The 17,313-nt window shown below is 43.8% G+C and overlaps 1 protein-coding gene across 48 annotated transcripts in view; it reads left to right on the plus strand.

The window, feature by feature from the left end:
• Window positions 1-17,313, plus strand: part of NRXN1 (neurexin 1) — a 977,330-nt gene that overhangs the window by 109,058 nt on the left and 850,959 nt on the right. For 22 of the 48 annotated variants that reach the window (XM_083432429.1, XM_083432440.1, XM_083432441.1 and 19 more), the window contains exon 3: window positions 16,901-16,918. The exons of the other annotated variants lie outside the window; for them this stretch is intronic. In XM_083432429.1, coding sequence (XP_083288555.1) covers window positions 16,901-16,918 — 18 coding nt within the window. The remainder of the gene's footprint in view (window positions 1-16,900; window positions 16,919-17,313) is intronic. 48 annotated transcript variants of the gene reach the window in all.

Below are 17,313 nucleotides of genomic sequence, written 5' to 3' on the forward strand. Positions count from 1 at the left end.
TAATTAACTAATTAAGTGAGGTTTTTTAAAAATAAGTGAAAAATCCCCAAAATTTTATTTGGACAGATGGCGTTATGAGAATGTCTATGTTGTGACTGCATTCCACAGTGCCGTTGTTGGTTTCAGCAAGTGTGTGCTGTCAGTGTAAGGTAAATAGACAGTAAAAATACAGCGTTACGCACATAGTAGGAAGAAAGCCACAGAGACAGCTATGGATTTTAGTGGGCCGCAGACGTCTTTATTGCAACATTTACAGATGCGCAGCGTCAGAATGCATCCTGTGCAGACACTCAAGAACAAACCAGGTTCCTCTGCCACTTAGCAGCCCTCAAAATGCAACGCTTGAGACTTTCCTTAACCTATCCATCATCATTGCAAGTCAACCAAACACCTCATGTGAATTTTCTCTCCCCCGCCATTGCTGAGACCTTTTCCTAAAGCTCAGTTCCTGTCTCGTTGTTCTGCCCAGCAAGGAAATATAGAGTAAGTTAACAACGACAAGCCATGCATCACATATTAACCCAGAAGGCACAGAACGGCATTAGTGCCTTTTTAATAAATAAATGGCCTGCTCCGTTTGTGGTCCATCAAGCTAAAAGCAGCATATGGGACATGAATATGAAGCTGCCTTCTTATCACTGTTGGGATGCTGCCAGGGAGACAAAGTCCATCATGACTCCATGTCGTCTCCGGACATCCATCGATCTCCCGTAGACACGCAGTATCAGCAATTAGCGACATGAGCTCCAGAAATAACTTCCCACATTCCAGAGCCGTGCACGCTCTATCGCAGATAACGAACAGCGAAAGATGCAGTCAGGAGAGCATTTTTTACAAGTTTATTTCTGCATTGATCAGAACAAAGAAAAACATGACTGCCTGCTTCGGAGCTCCGGCATAGAGAAACGAAAGCAAAGACACAACAGAAACATCCTGTGAAACAGGAAATGCGCAGGCTGTGACACAAACATCCTGCTCCCTTTTAAGGTGGAACGGAAATATCCTAACAATCACTGGCCTTTCTGGTCCAATATTGTGTATGATGACTGCCTGTGGCTGCCTAGGATCTCTAGCAGAGTTGTTTTCCCCTAGCCTTTCCCCCTGAGATTCTTTGCTTGAGATGCTAGGGACTGGACCTGGGACATGTCACTTACAGATCCTGGAAGGTTGCTAGATCGGCAGTATTGCGGAGGATGCAAAATGGTGAGCAGGTTGGCATCACAGCCCAACTACCCCCACCAAAGCAAAAAGATCACTTTGAGAGAGAGAGAAGGAAGCAGCTGTGTTTGTGCCAATTCCCCCTGCTATTGCTCTGATGTCGGAGCCTGTGAAGAAGGCAGATCAAAAATTTCAGGACCATGGTGAGCAATGTAGTCCGAAGGAGGTTTCCTGCTGGCTGAGAGCTTTACGCCTCTGCCTCTTCTAGACTACACCCCCTTGTGGAGAACTTTAGATACTTCAAGTGTCAAAACTGGCATGCCTTCTCTGCTGCATTCCCTGTGCTGCAGGACTAGTCAACTGCCATGGTAAGCATTCGGTTCCTCAGGCTGGGGGAAGATTTCCCCATGACTCTTTGCTTAGGCATGTTTAACTCAGGGCCAGCAGCATGCTAGGGTCAGTCCAGGACACAGAAGTGGCATGGTCCCCTCCAACAATACCTGAAAACCCCTCTAATGGATAGACAAAAGGCAGGAAATGGCAATGAGTCATGAGAAAAGAAGTTGACCTTTAAGGGTGGGAAGACTTAAAGCCATAGATAGAAGTTTTACTCAGAGAAGCTTCTAATTTGTCATGTAGATTATATATGAGCAACAAGAATCAGTGGGATGACTGTGAGTACATGATAACTTGACTAAACATCAGGAAGAAGTTTCTGGTGGTAAGAGCTGTTCAACAGGGGGATGGACTCCTTTGGATGATCTCAGCTGGTGTATAGACATCCAGGAAGTCTTTAATCTATCCTAGACCCAGGTTGTCCAGAGTTTTGCATCTAACAATATATAGAGCTGGACCATAAAGAAGGCTGATCGCTAAAGAATTGATGCTTTTGAATTATGGTGCTGGAGGAGACTCCTGAGAGTCCCATGGACTGCAAGAAGATCAAACCTATCCATTCTGAAGGAAATCAGTCCTGAGTGCTCACTGGAAGGACAGATCCTGAAGCTGAGGCTCCAATACTTTGGCCACCTCCTGAGAAGAAAGAGAAGACTCCCTGGAAAAGACCCTGATGTTGGGAAAGATGGAGGGCACAAGGAGAAGGGGACGACAGAGGACGAGATGGTTGGATAGTGTTCTCGAAGCTACCGGCATGAGTTTGACCAAACCGAGGGAGGCAGTGGAAGACAGGAGTGCCTGGCGTGCTCTGGTCCATGGGGTGATAACGAGTCGGACACAACTAAATAACTAAGCAGCAACAACAATATAGTCTCATTACACCCAGGTCTAGAGCCCCATATATGTTGCCTTGCCTTCCTCCCTCTGCTCACAGATTTTTGTCGGCATCCTGGCATGAAGCTTTATTGAAGGTTATGTCTTCCATTTTAAAAAATGTAATCACAATACTATTAAAAGGCAATTTGCTATGGGAGGGAGCTTCTTTTCAGGGATGATTGCCATAATTTTTAAAAATTCATTTTAGTAACGAAAAACAGAGATCCACCTTCACTATTTAAGAAAAGGAGGCTGTGAATTCAAAACCATTTTTTCTGCAAGTAAAACATATTTTAAGGTGCTAGGGATGCCGTTGTAGAACAATAATTTTACTGTTTGATGTATTCTGCCTGCTAATTGCATGCTGAGTTATTGCTAGGTGAAATAATTGTTTGTAGTCACATTGCCCACTGCTGTCTTTCTCGGCAGACTTAGCAAGGACTGGATGAAATAATCAAATTGTTAAATAGTTTGGGGAGGGACGGGGGAGGGGAGAGGTAAAGAAAGAGGGTTTCCTATCTAGAAAGTTTAATCAAATTATTCTCAAAGATCTTAAAGCAATCTCTAAAATTACATCTTTATTGCTAAATTCACCCTCAACCCGCCCCCCCCCCCGGACAAATGATACTTAAGGAATTATGGAATTAATGTAGAATGCCTGTTCCATGCATCATATATATATCCAAGGTCCATGTGTAAGCATCCTGCCTTTCTAAGCAGAGAAAGAAACAAAGTTTGACAGGTGTACATAAAGGAATTGGATATGAAGTTTATTATAGAGACATGCAAGGTTTCTAAAGGAATGTTATATGCAAAGCAGAAATATTTTGAGCAAGGTATGCTTCCAAAAACATGTAGCAGTCGTATACTGTATGGCCAATATACGGTAATCCCTACTTTAAAAATGTGCTGCTGCTTCTTACCATTTAATAATTGTTGTACGTTTATTTTGTGCTGAGATGAAGAGTTCTCTAGTATCAAGCACAGTTTCCTTGGAAAGGTACTTATAGACTGTGATCAAGGCACCTCTTAACCTTCTGTTCAATAAACTCTATAGATTGAGCTCTTTAAGCTGTTTATTGTAAGGCAGGTTTCCCAGATCATAGACTATTCTTGTAGCTCTTTTCTGAGTCCTGTCCTACATCACTTTCTATAGATTTTCGTTAAGGTCAAAGGGAAACTTTTAAATACAAGCATAAGAGCTACTAGACATTCTGTTCCAGTAAAAGTTCCCCTAATGTCCTGCACTGATCTGAAAAGAATAACCCAACATATGAAATAAAAGTTTACATTATTTATGTGCTTATTTTAAGCACTTTCACCCTTCTGTTGGGTCACAGAGGCTCCCAGAGTGGCTCACAAAAGTTCTTGCCCTGAAGTTTACAATCTAAAATACATAGCATATGAGGAAAAAGGAACGAGGAAGGAAAAGGAAATTCGGACGTGAGTTTTTTTGAAGTTCTAGATATTACATAGTTATATAGTTCCATTTGCATATAGAATCTCACATAAGATGGGGATGGGGCAGGGGGAGTGTTGCTTAATGAATTTGAATTTCAAGACAAGCATACCAATTTTGCACTTCATGAAACTGAAAATGTACCTCTCCTTTGAAATCAGCACTTCTCTGAATTCTGACCAAACAATGCATATGAAAAATGTGCATATGAGTGAAAGGGGCATACATTAGTGGAAACCACATACCAAGAAATCCATTTTATTATGGGGAGATTGCTTTAAGAAATGCACATACTAGGAAAAATTGGACATATTAGGATAAATGTTTGTGAAAGGATATGCTCAGAGTTTTATGTAAAAATTGAACATTCCTCTGGAAATGGGGAAAACTGAAGTTGAGGTTGAAAAAGTGAGAAACCAAGAAAAAATAAACCCAGAATTGAGAGGTCCACCCAATACCTACACACCAGCAGAAGATCTCCCTTGTGTATGTCAGTGGCGGTCTTGGCTGTTGTGGCCATACCAAAGAGCAACTTCTTCCTGGAAGTACCTGTACTTCTGGATCAGATTCTGGAGCAGAGCAGATAACCATGGTGGTCCAGTAGACAGGGCTAACTTCTTCAGCTAGGTGACTATTGATAAACTAGAAAAAGATATTTTGATAATGAAGAAGTCCACTTATGGACCCAAAAGCAGTGAGTAGGAATAAATGCACAGTTCTCCCAACAGAAGGATGCAGAAAGTAGAGTTTCCCCAAAGGATCAACATTGAGGCCTGTGCTTTCTAACTTAGCCTTAAATGATCTAGAGCTAAGTATGAGCAGTGAGGTAGCCAAGTTTGCAGGTGATACCAAATTGTTTGGCATGATTGAAACAAAAAAGGATTTGCCTTCCTTCAGCCCCTGTATAATTTGCTAAATGCATAGCCTACAAATCCTCCAAAATCCTGTGGTTTCTTTTTCTGATATTCCAACCTCCCTCAGAAAGTTGGCACAGGACTATAGAGAGTCTTTTCCTGTTGGAGACTCTCTTTCCTTCTTGGGCATCCTGATTTCCTGGGACTTGTAGCCATTCCAGTTCCTTCTGAAAAAAGATGGCACTCTGCGTGTCTGTGGGAGCACACCATGCTTCTTCCTCTAATGGCCCCACTTTCTCCCAAGTTATGGTAAATTTTGTTTTTGGTTTCTTGGTTGCAAGAAAGAAAGGGGTGGTCATTTGAGGTTGCAAGCAGAATCAAAGCAGGAGGCATGATCACTGTAGGCTAAGTAATCTTTGATTCTACTTACAAAAATTTGAGCAGAGGTAGACACTCCTACTCCAGATTTTAACCTCACTCATAGCCCTGACTCCACTCCTGATCTGCCAGATTCTGCGCCTTTGTTCCCTGATTTGTTCATCCTCTGGCTCTGTATTGGAAGCCAGTATTTTTCAAAGAAAAAGGGCTTCTGAGCAAGAGCGTATTGCAGATTGTTTCCTTCAGATGACAATGGAGGAAGCTCTTGCCAAGTTTCGGGAAACAGAGAGGCATGCTGGGACAAAGACCAATGGAGCAACTCCCTTTGAAATGATAAAATGCAGCCATAAGCTGTTGGTTACATAGACATTAACCTTAGGACACAATTTCGCAACCACAATCAAGCTTGCATTTTTCTTACTGAATTCATTGGAATTTAACAGCTCCCCAGTGACCTACAGATTCCTGCTGAATGCATTTGTGCTGGCAAAGCCCCATCACATCGACAGAAGATGTATGAAGCCCTGCTACATGCAAGACACATCACTAAAAGGAGAAAATAGTGGGAAGATGTTTTGTTGCTCACCAGCTTTCCTCTGTTGTGTGCAGACAGCCCACAAAAGGCTCTGTAGTTTATAACCTGATGGCAAAAGCCATATCAGGAAAAGGCTTTATTTATATCACCGCCATTAGCGTGTTTGCCTTTCAGGGGATACCTCCTTAAAATATTAGCATGCATTATGTTGCCATCTCCAGTGATTCAGTCTCTTCATCTCGAGTAGATATTTACAGTGCAGTCATAGTTATGTATTTTATTTGGCAAAGTTTACAGTGGACACACGGGTTGTGAACGTGATCTGTGTGGGAGGCATGTTCGCAACCCACAGCATTCGCAACTCACAGCGCCGCGTTTGTGCATGCATGGGTCGCAATTCAGCACTTCTGTGCATGCGCAAAGTGCGATTTAGTGCTTCCGCTCATGCGCAAACGCCAAAACCTGTTCCCGTAATTCTGGGTTCAGCACAGTGCGCAACCTGAAAACACACAACCTGAAGCATCTGTAACCCAAGGTATGACTGTATATTGTATCAGATAGTTAAACTATGGAACTCACTCCCACAGGAAGCAGTGGATGGGTTTAAAAGAGCAGTTAACAAATTCATAGAGCACAAGGCTACTTGCCATGATGGCTGTTCTCGGCCTCCACAGTTGGAGGCAGTAATTATTGTTATTATTTATTAAATTTGTCCACCACCCTCTACCCGTAGATCTCAGGGTGGTTCACAACATAAAATCACACTATAAAGAAATACAAAAGACTTAATAGAAATAGGAACAGAAACAAAGTGATAATCCCCCCTCCCAAAACACATTCAAAAGGGCATTGAATCAGTCAATCAGCCAGAGGCCTGGTTAAAGAAGGGTGTTTTTGCCTGGTGCCTAAAGGTGTATAAGGAAACTGGCAGCTGAACCTTTCCTGGGAAGAGTGTTCCAGAAATGGGGAGCCACTGCAGAAAAGGCCCATTTTTGTGTTGCCACCCTATGGGCCTCTCGTGGAGGAGGCACACAAAGAAGTTCCAGTTCCTGGAAACTGCAGGATGATGAGTGCTCTTGAGCTCACGTTCTGATTTCTGATTTCCTAAAGGCATCTTCTAGGCCACTGTGAGAACAGCATGCTGACCCAGATGGTCCATCTGCCTGATCCGTCAGGCTCTCCTTATGCTCTTATCTCCCTAAACCAGGAGAACGGACATCAAAATGGCAATTGTGATTCAAGATAAGTAACTGTTAAATGAATCACATTTTGGAGACGGGGATTGCAACTTTATATATATAGACATGAAGTCTGAACTGGTGATGAGGAACCAAGACACCACCATTATTATTATTATTATTATGATTATTATTAATCACCTTCATCTGTATACTGCCCTCCATTGCAAGGCAGGTCACAACAGAAAAAATACAAAATGAGAATACAAAATACATAATAAAACAAAAACAAACCAATGACTTCTCTCCCAATGGCTCCATTAAAAAATTAACCTAATACATGGCAGCTGTGAAAAGGCAAATTCCATGATTGGGACCATTGATTCCATGATTCCATGATTGGGACCATTAGGAAGGACTTGAAAATAAATCTGTGACTGTTGTTATGCCCTTATACATATCCATGATGCGACCATACTTTGAATACTGAGTATAGTTCTGATGGCTGCATCTCAAAAAAGGTGATGCGGCAGCTGGTTTCTGAAGATGAGCTTCTGTTCTCATGTCCTGTTGATGTGCTTCCCATAGGCCACTGTTGGGGAACAGGATGCTGGGCTAGATAGGGCCTTATAGCCTTTTGTTCTGGGCTATTCTAGACATGCACCATGAATTGAGCATGATAAGGCATCATGGTGTGTGGTGGTAGTGGATGGGGAGCAACGACCTGTGACTACATCAGGTACCCAGAGGTCAGGAGGGATGTTTCCCTACCGGAGTAAGTTATAATTCTCACCTGCTTAGACTTTATGAATCCAGCTAGTATGGTTTGCAGTTGCTATATTTATGAATCTAATTTTTATCTCAGTGCTTTGTTTTATGAGCCTTTTTGTTTTTGTATATGCTGGAAGCCTCCCAGAGTGGCTGAGGCAACCCAGTCAGGTGGGTGGGGTACAAATAATAAATGATTATGGTTATGATTTTGGTGGATGTGGTCACAAATAATGCAATGACTGGATTTAAGAAATGTGTAGAGAATAAGGGTACCCTATCAGCTAAGATGACTAGGGCATCCTTCTTCACACTTAAGGGCTTCCACAAACTTTGTAACAAAGTGTGAAAGTTAATGACCAACACAATAATGCTCTGTTGTGGTTCGAGGACCTGAGCCCCGCAAGGTGGAATGAATACACAAGGACACGAGATATAAGGTTAATGGGCAAGAAAAGGCCACAACTTTATTGATTACAGCAAGTGAAAAGGTATTGGCTTAGGCATTGGATTACGACAGCTGACTCCACCCTCTCAGAGAGGGGTGAGTTGAAAACCAAGGGGGTTTATTCACCAGTAGGTGGAGCCTGTTGATGCTAATCCAACTATAGGCTCTCCCCTGATGTCACCAAGGGTCGTGCCATGGCCTCCCGCCAAGCAGGCATCGGACAGAATACACGACCGCCGGATTCCTTTAACGGAATACCCAAAAATTGAAGGCATAGGCGATGGCCACACCTAGCCCTTCGACACACCACAACACATTATTCCAATGCCTAACCTACCCACCAATACCACGAAAGTTGTGACGATTGCTACGAGGTAGGCGAAAAAACCGCAAAGCCTAATGCCAAATGGAAAAATTCCTACCAGGCCCCCTGGACAACCAGGGCGACCAACCTAAGGTCCATAGCAAAGCCAAAGAAAATAAGACCCTGAGCTAAAAGGGAGTGGAGGGTGGGTGACTCACGGCGGGGCGAGGAAGAGTGAGGCCGAGGAGGGGCTGGCGCCGCAGCATATAGCCTGCCGTACACACCCCCTTGGAGGCACCTGGTTGGGTGCCTGCCGATGGGCATGGGCACCAGCCAGGTGAGTGGGAGGCAGGGGGCTGACGCCCCCTGCTGGAGGCGTAGCTCAGCTCCCGCCCACAACCACTCCCCTCTCTTCCAGGAGGAGAGTCTTTTGCATCCTGGAGGAGTATTATGCTTCATTTAAAGCAGTAGGATTTGGTGAGACAAGAGCTAGCATCTTTGGGATAGTGCTTTTCAAAAATGTGAAATGAGGACTTGCTAGGCAAAGGCAAGAACTCTTGGACCTGCCTATCTACATCTTGCATTTTCCTTAGATCACACCATGTTGAGACACTGACTTTCTTCTACATCCTTTCCCATGTATGGAAAAGGAGTATTGCTAATCTTCTTTTACATTGTGTGGCAGTACTGGAAGCTGCTAGTGTTACCATCCCATGTAGCTTCTTCCATGTTTTTGGCTTGAGTGAGGCACGTGGTGAACTGATGCTCTGAAAAAATTGTTTTTCCTTGGCTTTTGATCAGTGTGGCAGTGATGGATAGAAAAGGCCCCATTGGAACAAATCTCATCAATCCCGCACCTGTGTTTCACTTCCTGTGGTTCTGCCTTCAAAGACATCAAATAGCTTAAAGGGCAGTGTAATTTCTCTCTCTTTCTCTCTTGTTCATTGATCTCCCTTTACTATGGACATTGGCAAGGACAATTCTGGACACTGTTCAGCCTACTGGCTTGCCGTTGTTTTTACTTGTTTATATCCAAGGGAGACTAAACCAGCGTGTTTCTTGTTTTATATGAGACTGACAGAGTAATTGCATGTAGATCTACTCAGAAGTAGGCCCCACTGAGTTCAGTAGGGCTTACTCCCAGGTAAGTGTGTATAAGATTGCAGCCTTATGGAACCATGTAGATATCTACCATCTACCATGTACATGTCTGGAAGCGGTTGGAGGATGGATGGTGGCTAACAGATTGAGGTTGAATCCTGACAAGACTGAAGTACTGTTTTGGGGGACAGGGGGTGAACAAGTGTGACGGACTCCCTGGTCCTGAAAGGGGTAACTATGCCCCTGAAGGACCTGGTGCACAGCCAGGAAGTCATTTTGGACTCACAGTTGTACATGGAGGCACAAGTCAATTCTGTATCCAAGGCAGTTGTCTACCAGCTCCAGCTGATACGCCGGCTGAGACCCTACCTGCCTGCACATTGTCTCGTCATAGTGGTACATGATCTGCTTATCTCCCATTTGGACTACTGTAATGCCCTCCATGTAGGGCTACCTTTGAAGGTGACTTGGAAATTACAACTAATCCAGAATGTGGCAGCTAGACTGATGACTGGGAGTGGCCACCATGACCATATAACACCAGTCCTAAAGGATCTTCATTGGCTCCCAGTGCATTTCTGAGCACAGTTCAAAGTGCTGGTGCTGACCTTTAAAGCCCTAAATGGCCTCGGCCCAGTATACCTGAAGGAGCGTTCAACCCGGACACTGAGGTCCAGCGCCAAGGGTCTTCTGCTGGTTCCCTCATTGTGAGAAGTGAAGTTACAGGGAACCAGGCAGAGGGCCTTCTCGGTAGAAGTGCACTCCCTGTGGAACACCCTCCCTTCAGATGTCAAGGAGATAAAGAACTATACAGCTTTTAGAAGACATCTGAAGGTAGCCCTGTTTTGGGAAATGTTTAATGTTTTATTATGCTTTGATATATGCTGTAAGTTGCTCAGAGTGGCTGTGGAAACCCAGCTAGATGAGTGGAGTATTATTATTATTATTATTATTATTATTATTATACATTTACGTTTACGGCATCAGTTGCTACAGTTTTCACGCACCAATGAATTAACAATCCAGTCTTCCAGTTTGAAAAATCTGTTTGTAGCAGATCATATTTAAGTGACCCGCTGCTTCTAAACAAAAGATACTGTTCATTTAGAACATTATGTAAATACACATTCTTCCATAGAAACCAAGGTGGGTCAGGGGGTGCACCTTAGTAATATGCCGCACAGTACAAGGCCATTTGATGGCTGCCTCACAGTCCTTGTGGCACTAGCTTAAGCCAGGCTTTAGGGAGGAGGCTCAAGGCTCTGGCAAAGTTCTAGAGCCCTTCTACCTCCTTCCCAATGCCTGGTAAGCACCAGCCTGGCTTTAGAAAGAGGCAGGAGGACTCTAGGACTCCATCAGAATCCTCACACCTTCTTCCGGAAGCCAGGCAAGTGCTTACCAAACTTTCAGAAGGCACCCTGCTTGACTGTGTGCCTGATGCAACCACACTGCTCACGTTGCCCTAAATCCACCTGGATGGATGTTTTTCCTTTTACTCCCCCCCGCCCCGGCCCCCCACAGGCTTTATCTAATTTGGTGATCTTGTTGTTCTTGTACATCAGACGTGTTCTTCTCGATATCATTTTCATTCCATACTTTCCTTGAAAGCATGCAATCTAATGTCCTGCACACATGAAATGGCAGGTGTTGGAGCCTTACTAATCGCTTTGCCCATGTAGCCACATGCAGAAAAGAAAAGGTGTTCTACAGCCCAGCCTTAACCATGCACACCACACGCATGTCTGCTTCAGGTCACAACTTTAAAGCAAATTTAAGTTTTAAAAAGTGGGAGAGGGGCCTAAGGCTTCCGCTTAACATATAGCTGAGCAAGAACTGAATATGCAAAGTTATACATTTTTTTTTTCTTTAATTAGGGTAAGGGTCTGTGTCTCAATGGCAAAGCAGCATGCTTCACATGCAAAATGTCAACATCTGGCATCTCCAAGTAGGACTGGAAAGGGTTTCAAATCCCAGAGAGCCACTGCCATTCAACCTAGATGGACTTAGCAAAAGGCAGCTTCCTAAGTTCATAATTATTGCAGTGTAGGTGATGGGCTTCAAGTTAGAATGTGGGCAGGGAGCCTCTTTTGATCCAATAGATAGTGGGAGATGAACACATGTAATTCCAAACACCAGAAATTCCTGTATTCTTCATATATTGATTTCTCTGCCTTTGCTCTGCCTTTTATTTCTTTATATTCATTTATTAATCAAATGTTATAGATAGCTTCACAGCATGAAACTGTTGAAGTGGTGTATACAGTAAAAACGCAACAAAGCACAGAAACATAAGATTCTGTTTGTTGAATTCTTCAGCAAACTCTTAAAACATCAACGAAGTCGAAAACCTTAAAAACAACAGCCATTCCAACTCTAGAAACAATTTCATCAGATATAAAATTAGTATTCCACAGATGGCTGGGTTGGACATCAGGGAAAGCCTTCCTAAACAAAAATGGCTGCTGTAGGTTCATAAAGATCATGATGCTATTCACCTGTCTGATCTCAGTGGATAATTGATTCCAGGGAGCTGGAGTTGCAATTCTAAAATCCTGTGTTTTTTTTGTACACCTCTGGGGCACATGGTACTCTCAGCAGTGCCCCATCTGAGGACACAGAGGAGAAAAACAGTCTTTTAAATATCATGGCCTCAGGTTGGTTAGGACTTTAAATACGCCAAGCAGGACCTTCATAGAACATTAGAGTTGAAAGGGATCCTGTGGATCATTTAGTTCAACCCACTGGGATGCAGGAATATGCAGCTGTCCCATACAGGGATCAAACTTGCGACCTTGGCGTTATCACCACTGTGCTCTAACCAAATGAGCTGCTTGGTTGTATATTGGCTCCTGGTTGCATATTGGCACTAAAGGATCTGCCAAGGTAACTTGCTGATTACATAAATAATAATAACAGCGTCATTAAATACGGTTGTTGTTGTTAAAATTTCTATACCGCCCTCCATGTGAAGATCACAGGGCAGTCTGCAATATAAAAACACAGAAATACATAGCATAATAACAAACAATAACAGTAAACAACCCACCCATCCGGACTGTGGGTGCTGACCACTCAGGAGGTGCACAAATGAATAAGAGTGCTGGACTGAAAAAGCCTCACTATGACTTTCAAGCCTCACTATGTAATGACAAAGAAAGCTACATCTCCATTAACCTCAGCATTCAAGGGGGCTCACAGAGGTTAATAAATAGGGTAATAATGCAATTACAAGGCAAGTCACACAATATCTGTGAAAGTTTCAGGTGCTTTTACCTCCATTCTTGCCTTCTTGTAGATTAATTAGGACTGGGAATCAGAGCCCCCTGCCTCCCTTTCTCCTACATAGGCATTGACTGAACAAGCCAAGCCCTGAAGCTTGTCTCATTCCCCATTTTCCATGGCCTACTACTACCAGCATCATTTCACTAAGCGCTAGTTGAGTACTTTATTTTGTAGGGTCTAATTAATGCAGAAGGGATGCGGGTGGCGCTGTGGGTTAAAGCCTCAGCACCTAGGACTTGCCGATCGAAAGGTCGGCGGTTCGAATCCCCGCGGCGGGGTGCGCTCCCGTCGTTCGGTCCCAGCGCCTGCCAACCTAGCAGTTCGAAAGCACCCTCGGGTGCAAGTAGATAAATAGGGACCGCTTACCAGCGGGAAGATAAACGGCGTTCCGTGTGCTGCACTGGCTCGCCAGATGCAGCTTGTCACGCTGGCCACGTGACCCGGAAGTGTCTGCGGACAGCGCTGGCTCCCGGCCTATAGAGTGAGATGAGTGCACAACCCTAGAGTCTGGCAAGACTGGCCCGTACGGGCAGGGGTACCTTTACCTTTAATTAATGCAGAGGCACTGACCAGTTTCCAAACACAGGTTCAAACCTGCCCAGATACCTAGAATGCTGTTGGTCTGTATGTGTTTTAATTTATTGCTGGTTTTCATTCTTTAAGTGTTTTCAATAGTTGTTTTGATTGTTTAACCATAATTCTATTGCTTTCTTCATTTTGCGAACGACTCTGAGGGTGGTTGTTGTTTATAATCAAGCAGTATATAAACGTTATGAAATAAACAAGCAAACAATGTGCACATTTGGGTATCCTGCATCCCACTTACATCAGAACGCTGGAGCTCCTTAATTCTCATCTCACACAGTGACCCTTTCAGAGGTGACACTAAACCAAACCATGAACGTATAAACAAGCAAGCTCCCATGGAGGAGATTGCAACTGATTTGCTTCTTCTCCAGACCTGATGCTTCTGTGAAGCTGTGGGCTAAGCCATTGTTTGGCTTAGCATTTAATCCAAACCCAGGCATATGGTTTGCCTTACTCCAGACAAACCACTACCTTTATCCATACTTCCCCCCATCCCTTGTGTTTTGTCTGGAGAAGATAAACCATGAGTCACAGCATTCTAAACCAAACCGTGGTGTATCTCACAGCAACACAGCCGCTGGCAGATGAGTTGGGAAGGAAAACCAACACCATCTTCTCTCTAGGATCCCACATGTTTGCACATACATGCTAAACCATGGCTTGGCTTACTGTTACGTGTGAACTGAGTTCATAGGCTAGAATAGTGTGTACATTTTTTCATCCTACTTACATCAAATCTGTGGAGCACCAGAATACTCGTTTGATTGTGGTGAGATCAGTGTGCCAGCCATTCAAACCCTATGTTTATAGTGTAGGACTGGACATGTGACCCACCAAGCCAAACACAGCTCACCAACCACACTTAGAGATTTCCTCTAGTTTCTGCATTTGCTGCCTGCCAGGGACTGCAAAACCAGAGTTTTTCAAGCAATGGGAAAGTTACTCTTCTTCCCGCTCCTCTCCCCCAACTGTTATTCAACACACTGCATAGTTTGCTTGTGTGCTTTTCTATAAAGGAAACTGCCTCAGGAGTATATTTGCTGTTTTCCAAGTTCTCCATTTGGCAAAATTAAGTTTTGATGGATTCAGTGAAGACAGCTTCTGAATGGAAAGAAATAATTCTGCTGTATGTGGATTATGCACTTCCGGAATGTACCAGTTTGGTTAGGATTGAGTGTCCGGTTTGATGCTCTTCAAATCGCTTTACCTGGTGCAGTTCTACTGCAATCAGAATAGTCATGGGTAAGCTATGTGAGAGCTGCATTTAGACCAGTTACCTCCCCATATTTTCGATAATTATATGCAGTAATGAGATATTTTACTGATTTTGAATTCAAGAGAAATTGTCACTGTCAATGTGAAATGCAGAATTAAGTAGCTTCATTACAGTAAGTAGACATAATTATGCTGCTGTCACTCATTTGTACTACTGACCTCCTAAGACTTCCCTAGCCTGTTTACTAGGATTACGCAGTTTGACCTTAAACAAGCAAGGTGGAATTATTCTGGAACTAGACACTGCTTCTACATAGTTTGCAGTTTTGAGAAATAGCCTTTGCCTTTCATAGCTGCATTCAGCATGGATTGGAAGGAGTGCAACTTTCACAGGAAATTGTGAAAAATCTAAGCAGGAATGGCCAGGATGGTGTTTGTTTGACTCTTAACTTCCTTCAGCCCCAGCTAGCGTGGCCAAAGGTGATGGGTGATAGGAGTTGTAGTTCATTGAAATTTGAAGTACAGTGGTGCCTCACAAGACGAAAAGAATCCGTTCCATGAGTCTCTTCGTCTAGCGGTTTTTTTGTCTTGCGAAGCAAGCCCATTAGCAGATTAGCGGATTAGCGCTATTAGCAGTTTAGCGGCTATTAGCTGCTATTAAAGGCTTAAGGGATTAGCGGATTAGCTGCTAAAAGGCTATTAGCAGCTTAGTGCCTTAGAAAAAGGCGGTGGGGATCGGGGGAAAAACCCCAGGAATCGCAAGACATTTTCGTCTTGCGAAGCAAGCCCATAGAGAAATTCGTCCTGCAAAGCACCTCCAAAACGAAAACCCTTTCGTCTAGCGGGTTTTCCGTCTTGCGAGGCATTCGTCTTGCGGGGCACCACTGTATATCAGGTTGGGGGAGGCTGGTGTAGAATGGCCAGAGTACAGAAGAGGGAAGGAATTCCATCAAGCTTAGCACCAGTTCTTGACACCTTAGATCATTTGCTGGGGCTCTGGCACTTTCCCTTCAAACTAGTCTACAAGTTCTTCGCAGTGCTTTGCAGCAACTGTGCTTCAGGGACATGGAAGGGATTTTAAAATGGTAGCTTGTAGATATCAACTGCTGCCGCTGGCAGATGAACCCAAGTCCGGGAACCCGCTGAGATAGGTCCATGTCGGGTCATGTTGCAGAGAGTCGCTTTAAACTTGGAACTAGCCTTGGATTCTCTACTTTTAACAGATGTGAATAAAAGAGGTGATTTCGGCTGGCGCGGCATTTTTCTCCTGTGAGGCACAGTGCCACCTGCTTCACTCCGTTGAAGAAGATACCGCTGCTTGCATTATGTTGCTCTAGGGGCAGCTCCGCATTTAGAAAGTCTGTAAGCATGAAAGCAGCTCGCACGGAATGTCTCCACAAGAGATGCAGACTGGCTGAACCCTCATTTCCCAGGACTCACTGGAAACAATTGCCCTGTGCAGATGATCTATTAACAGAGAAAGCCCTCTGGGGAATGTGACAGCCATTAAACCAGTACAACACCCCAAATAAGTGTGTAGTGCAGCTGTACGTATAGAGAGTTTGATTTAAAGTAGGCGTTGACACTTGTTTTGGTTTCCTTGTTGTTATTATTTTTAACTGGCCCTTCTTCTGGGTCTCTAACATATTCATAAACCTGGCCTACACATTTGGCTAAGTGAGGTTTTCTTTGGCATGGAGAGAAGCAGAGCAAAATCCATCACCTGCTGCAACCATACGTCTGTGCATCCAGCTCTTCTAAAAGGCACAGGAGCAGGCAGTCAAGTGTATCATTTTCAATGCCAGAGCTTTCCCCTGCAATGTGTGAAGTAGAAGTAAACCTGGCTCTGGCCTTTTAGAGACAGCTTTTCCTTGGCCACTGAGTGGTCTCAACCAGCCTCCCTGCCCCACTTTATCTGGAATTAAGAGGGAAAGGGTTTCTAATCCAGAGACAGACTTGAATCCCAGGCACTTTTTTCGTTTCTCGTTTTAGAAATTAACCATTGGACACCATAGCACCCTTTGAAATCTTTGACTAACCTAAGGAACTCAGAGTGGATGAATCCATTTAACAAACAAACAAACAACAATCACCCCTTTCACTTGAGATATTGCACTTTTCTTTTCTTTTGTACCACTTGCAGGAGTGGGGTTTTCCTTTCAACAGAAGAAACACTGCCTCCCTGTGCTTTTTGGTCTCCCCTGCCCCACTTCCTTCTGGATAGTAGCAATGGATCACTTGCATGTGGTGTCCGGTGCCTTGCATGGTGCTCACATGCAAAGGCAAGTTCCAGTCTGCATGCTGCTTAATGAATGTTTTTTCTTTCCCTTTTTCTCTCCCTCCTTGTTATGTGCTTTCAGAAGACAACTATGTGGAAGGTGGGTGCTTTCTATCTTATTTTCCTAAGCTCTTTTCTTACCCTTCCTATCCCTCCTGTTTAGTGTTTTGCCTCCTGGTTAGTGTTTATAGTGGTGCTCCTTATCATTCAATACGGTAAGTTGATTTTCTTCTTTCCTTCTGGGACTATTTTAAGTTTCAACATGGTGGTGGCGGCGTAAGTTGCCCCCTCCCCCCTTTAAAATGTACTGTTGAAATTGGGAGAATCTCTTGGTTTCAACAGTGGTAGGGGGGGAGGGGAGGAGAGATTTTCTGGTCAGCATTAATGCACTAATAATGGCTTAGCAACTAAGAGAGAAAGAACACGGATGTTTATTTGTGTTGTATAACCTTAATCATGGGATCGCCTGGCTTTCTCGTTGTTTTTGTACATTTG

Source organism: Podarcis tiliguerta (assembly GCF_965153285.1).
Source record: "Podarcis tiliguerta genome assembly, chromosome: 3".
Classification (NCBI taxonomy): domain Eukaryota; kingdom Metazoa; phylum Chordata; class Lepidosauria; order Squamata; family Lacertidae; genus Podarcis; species Podarcis tiliguerta.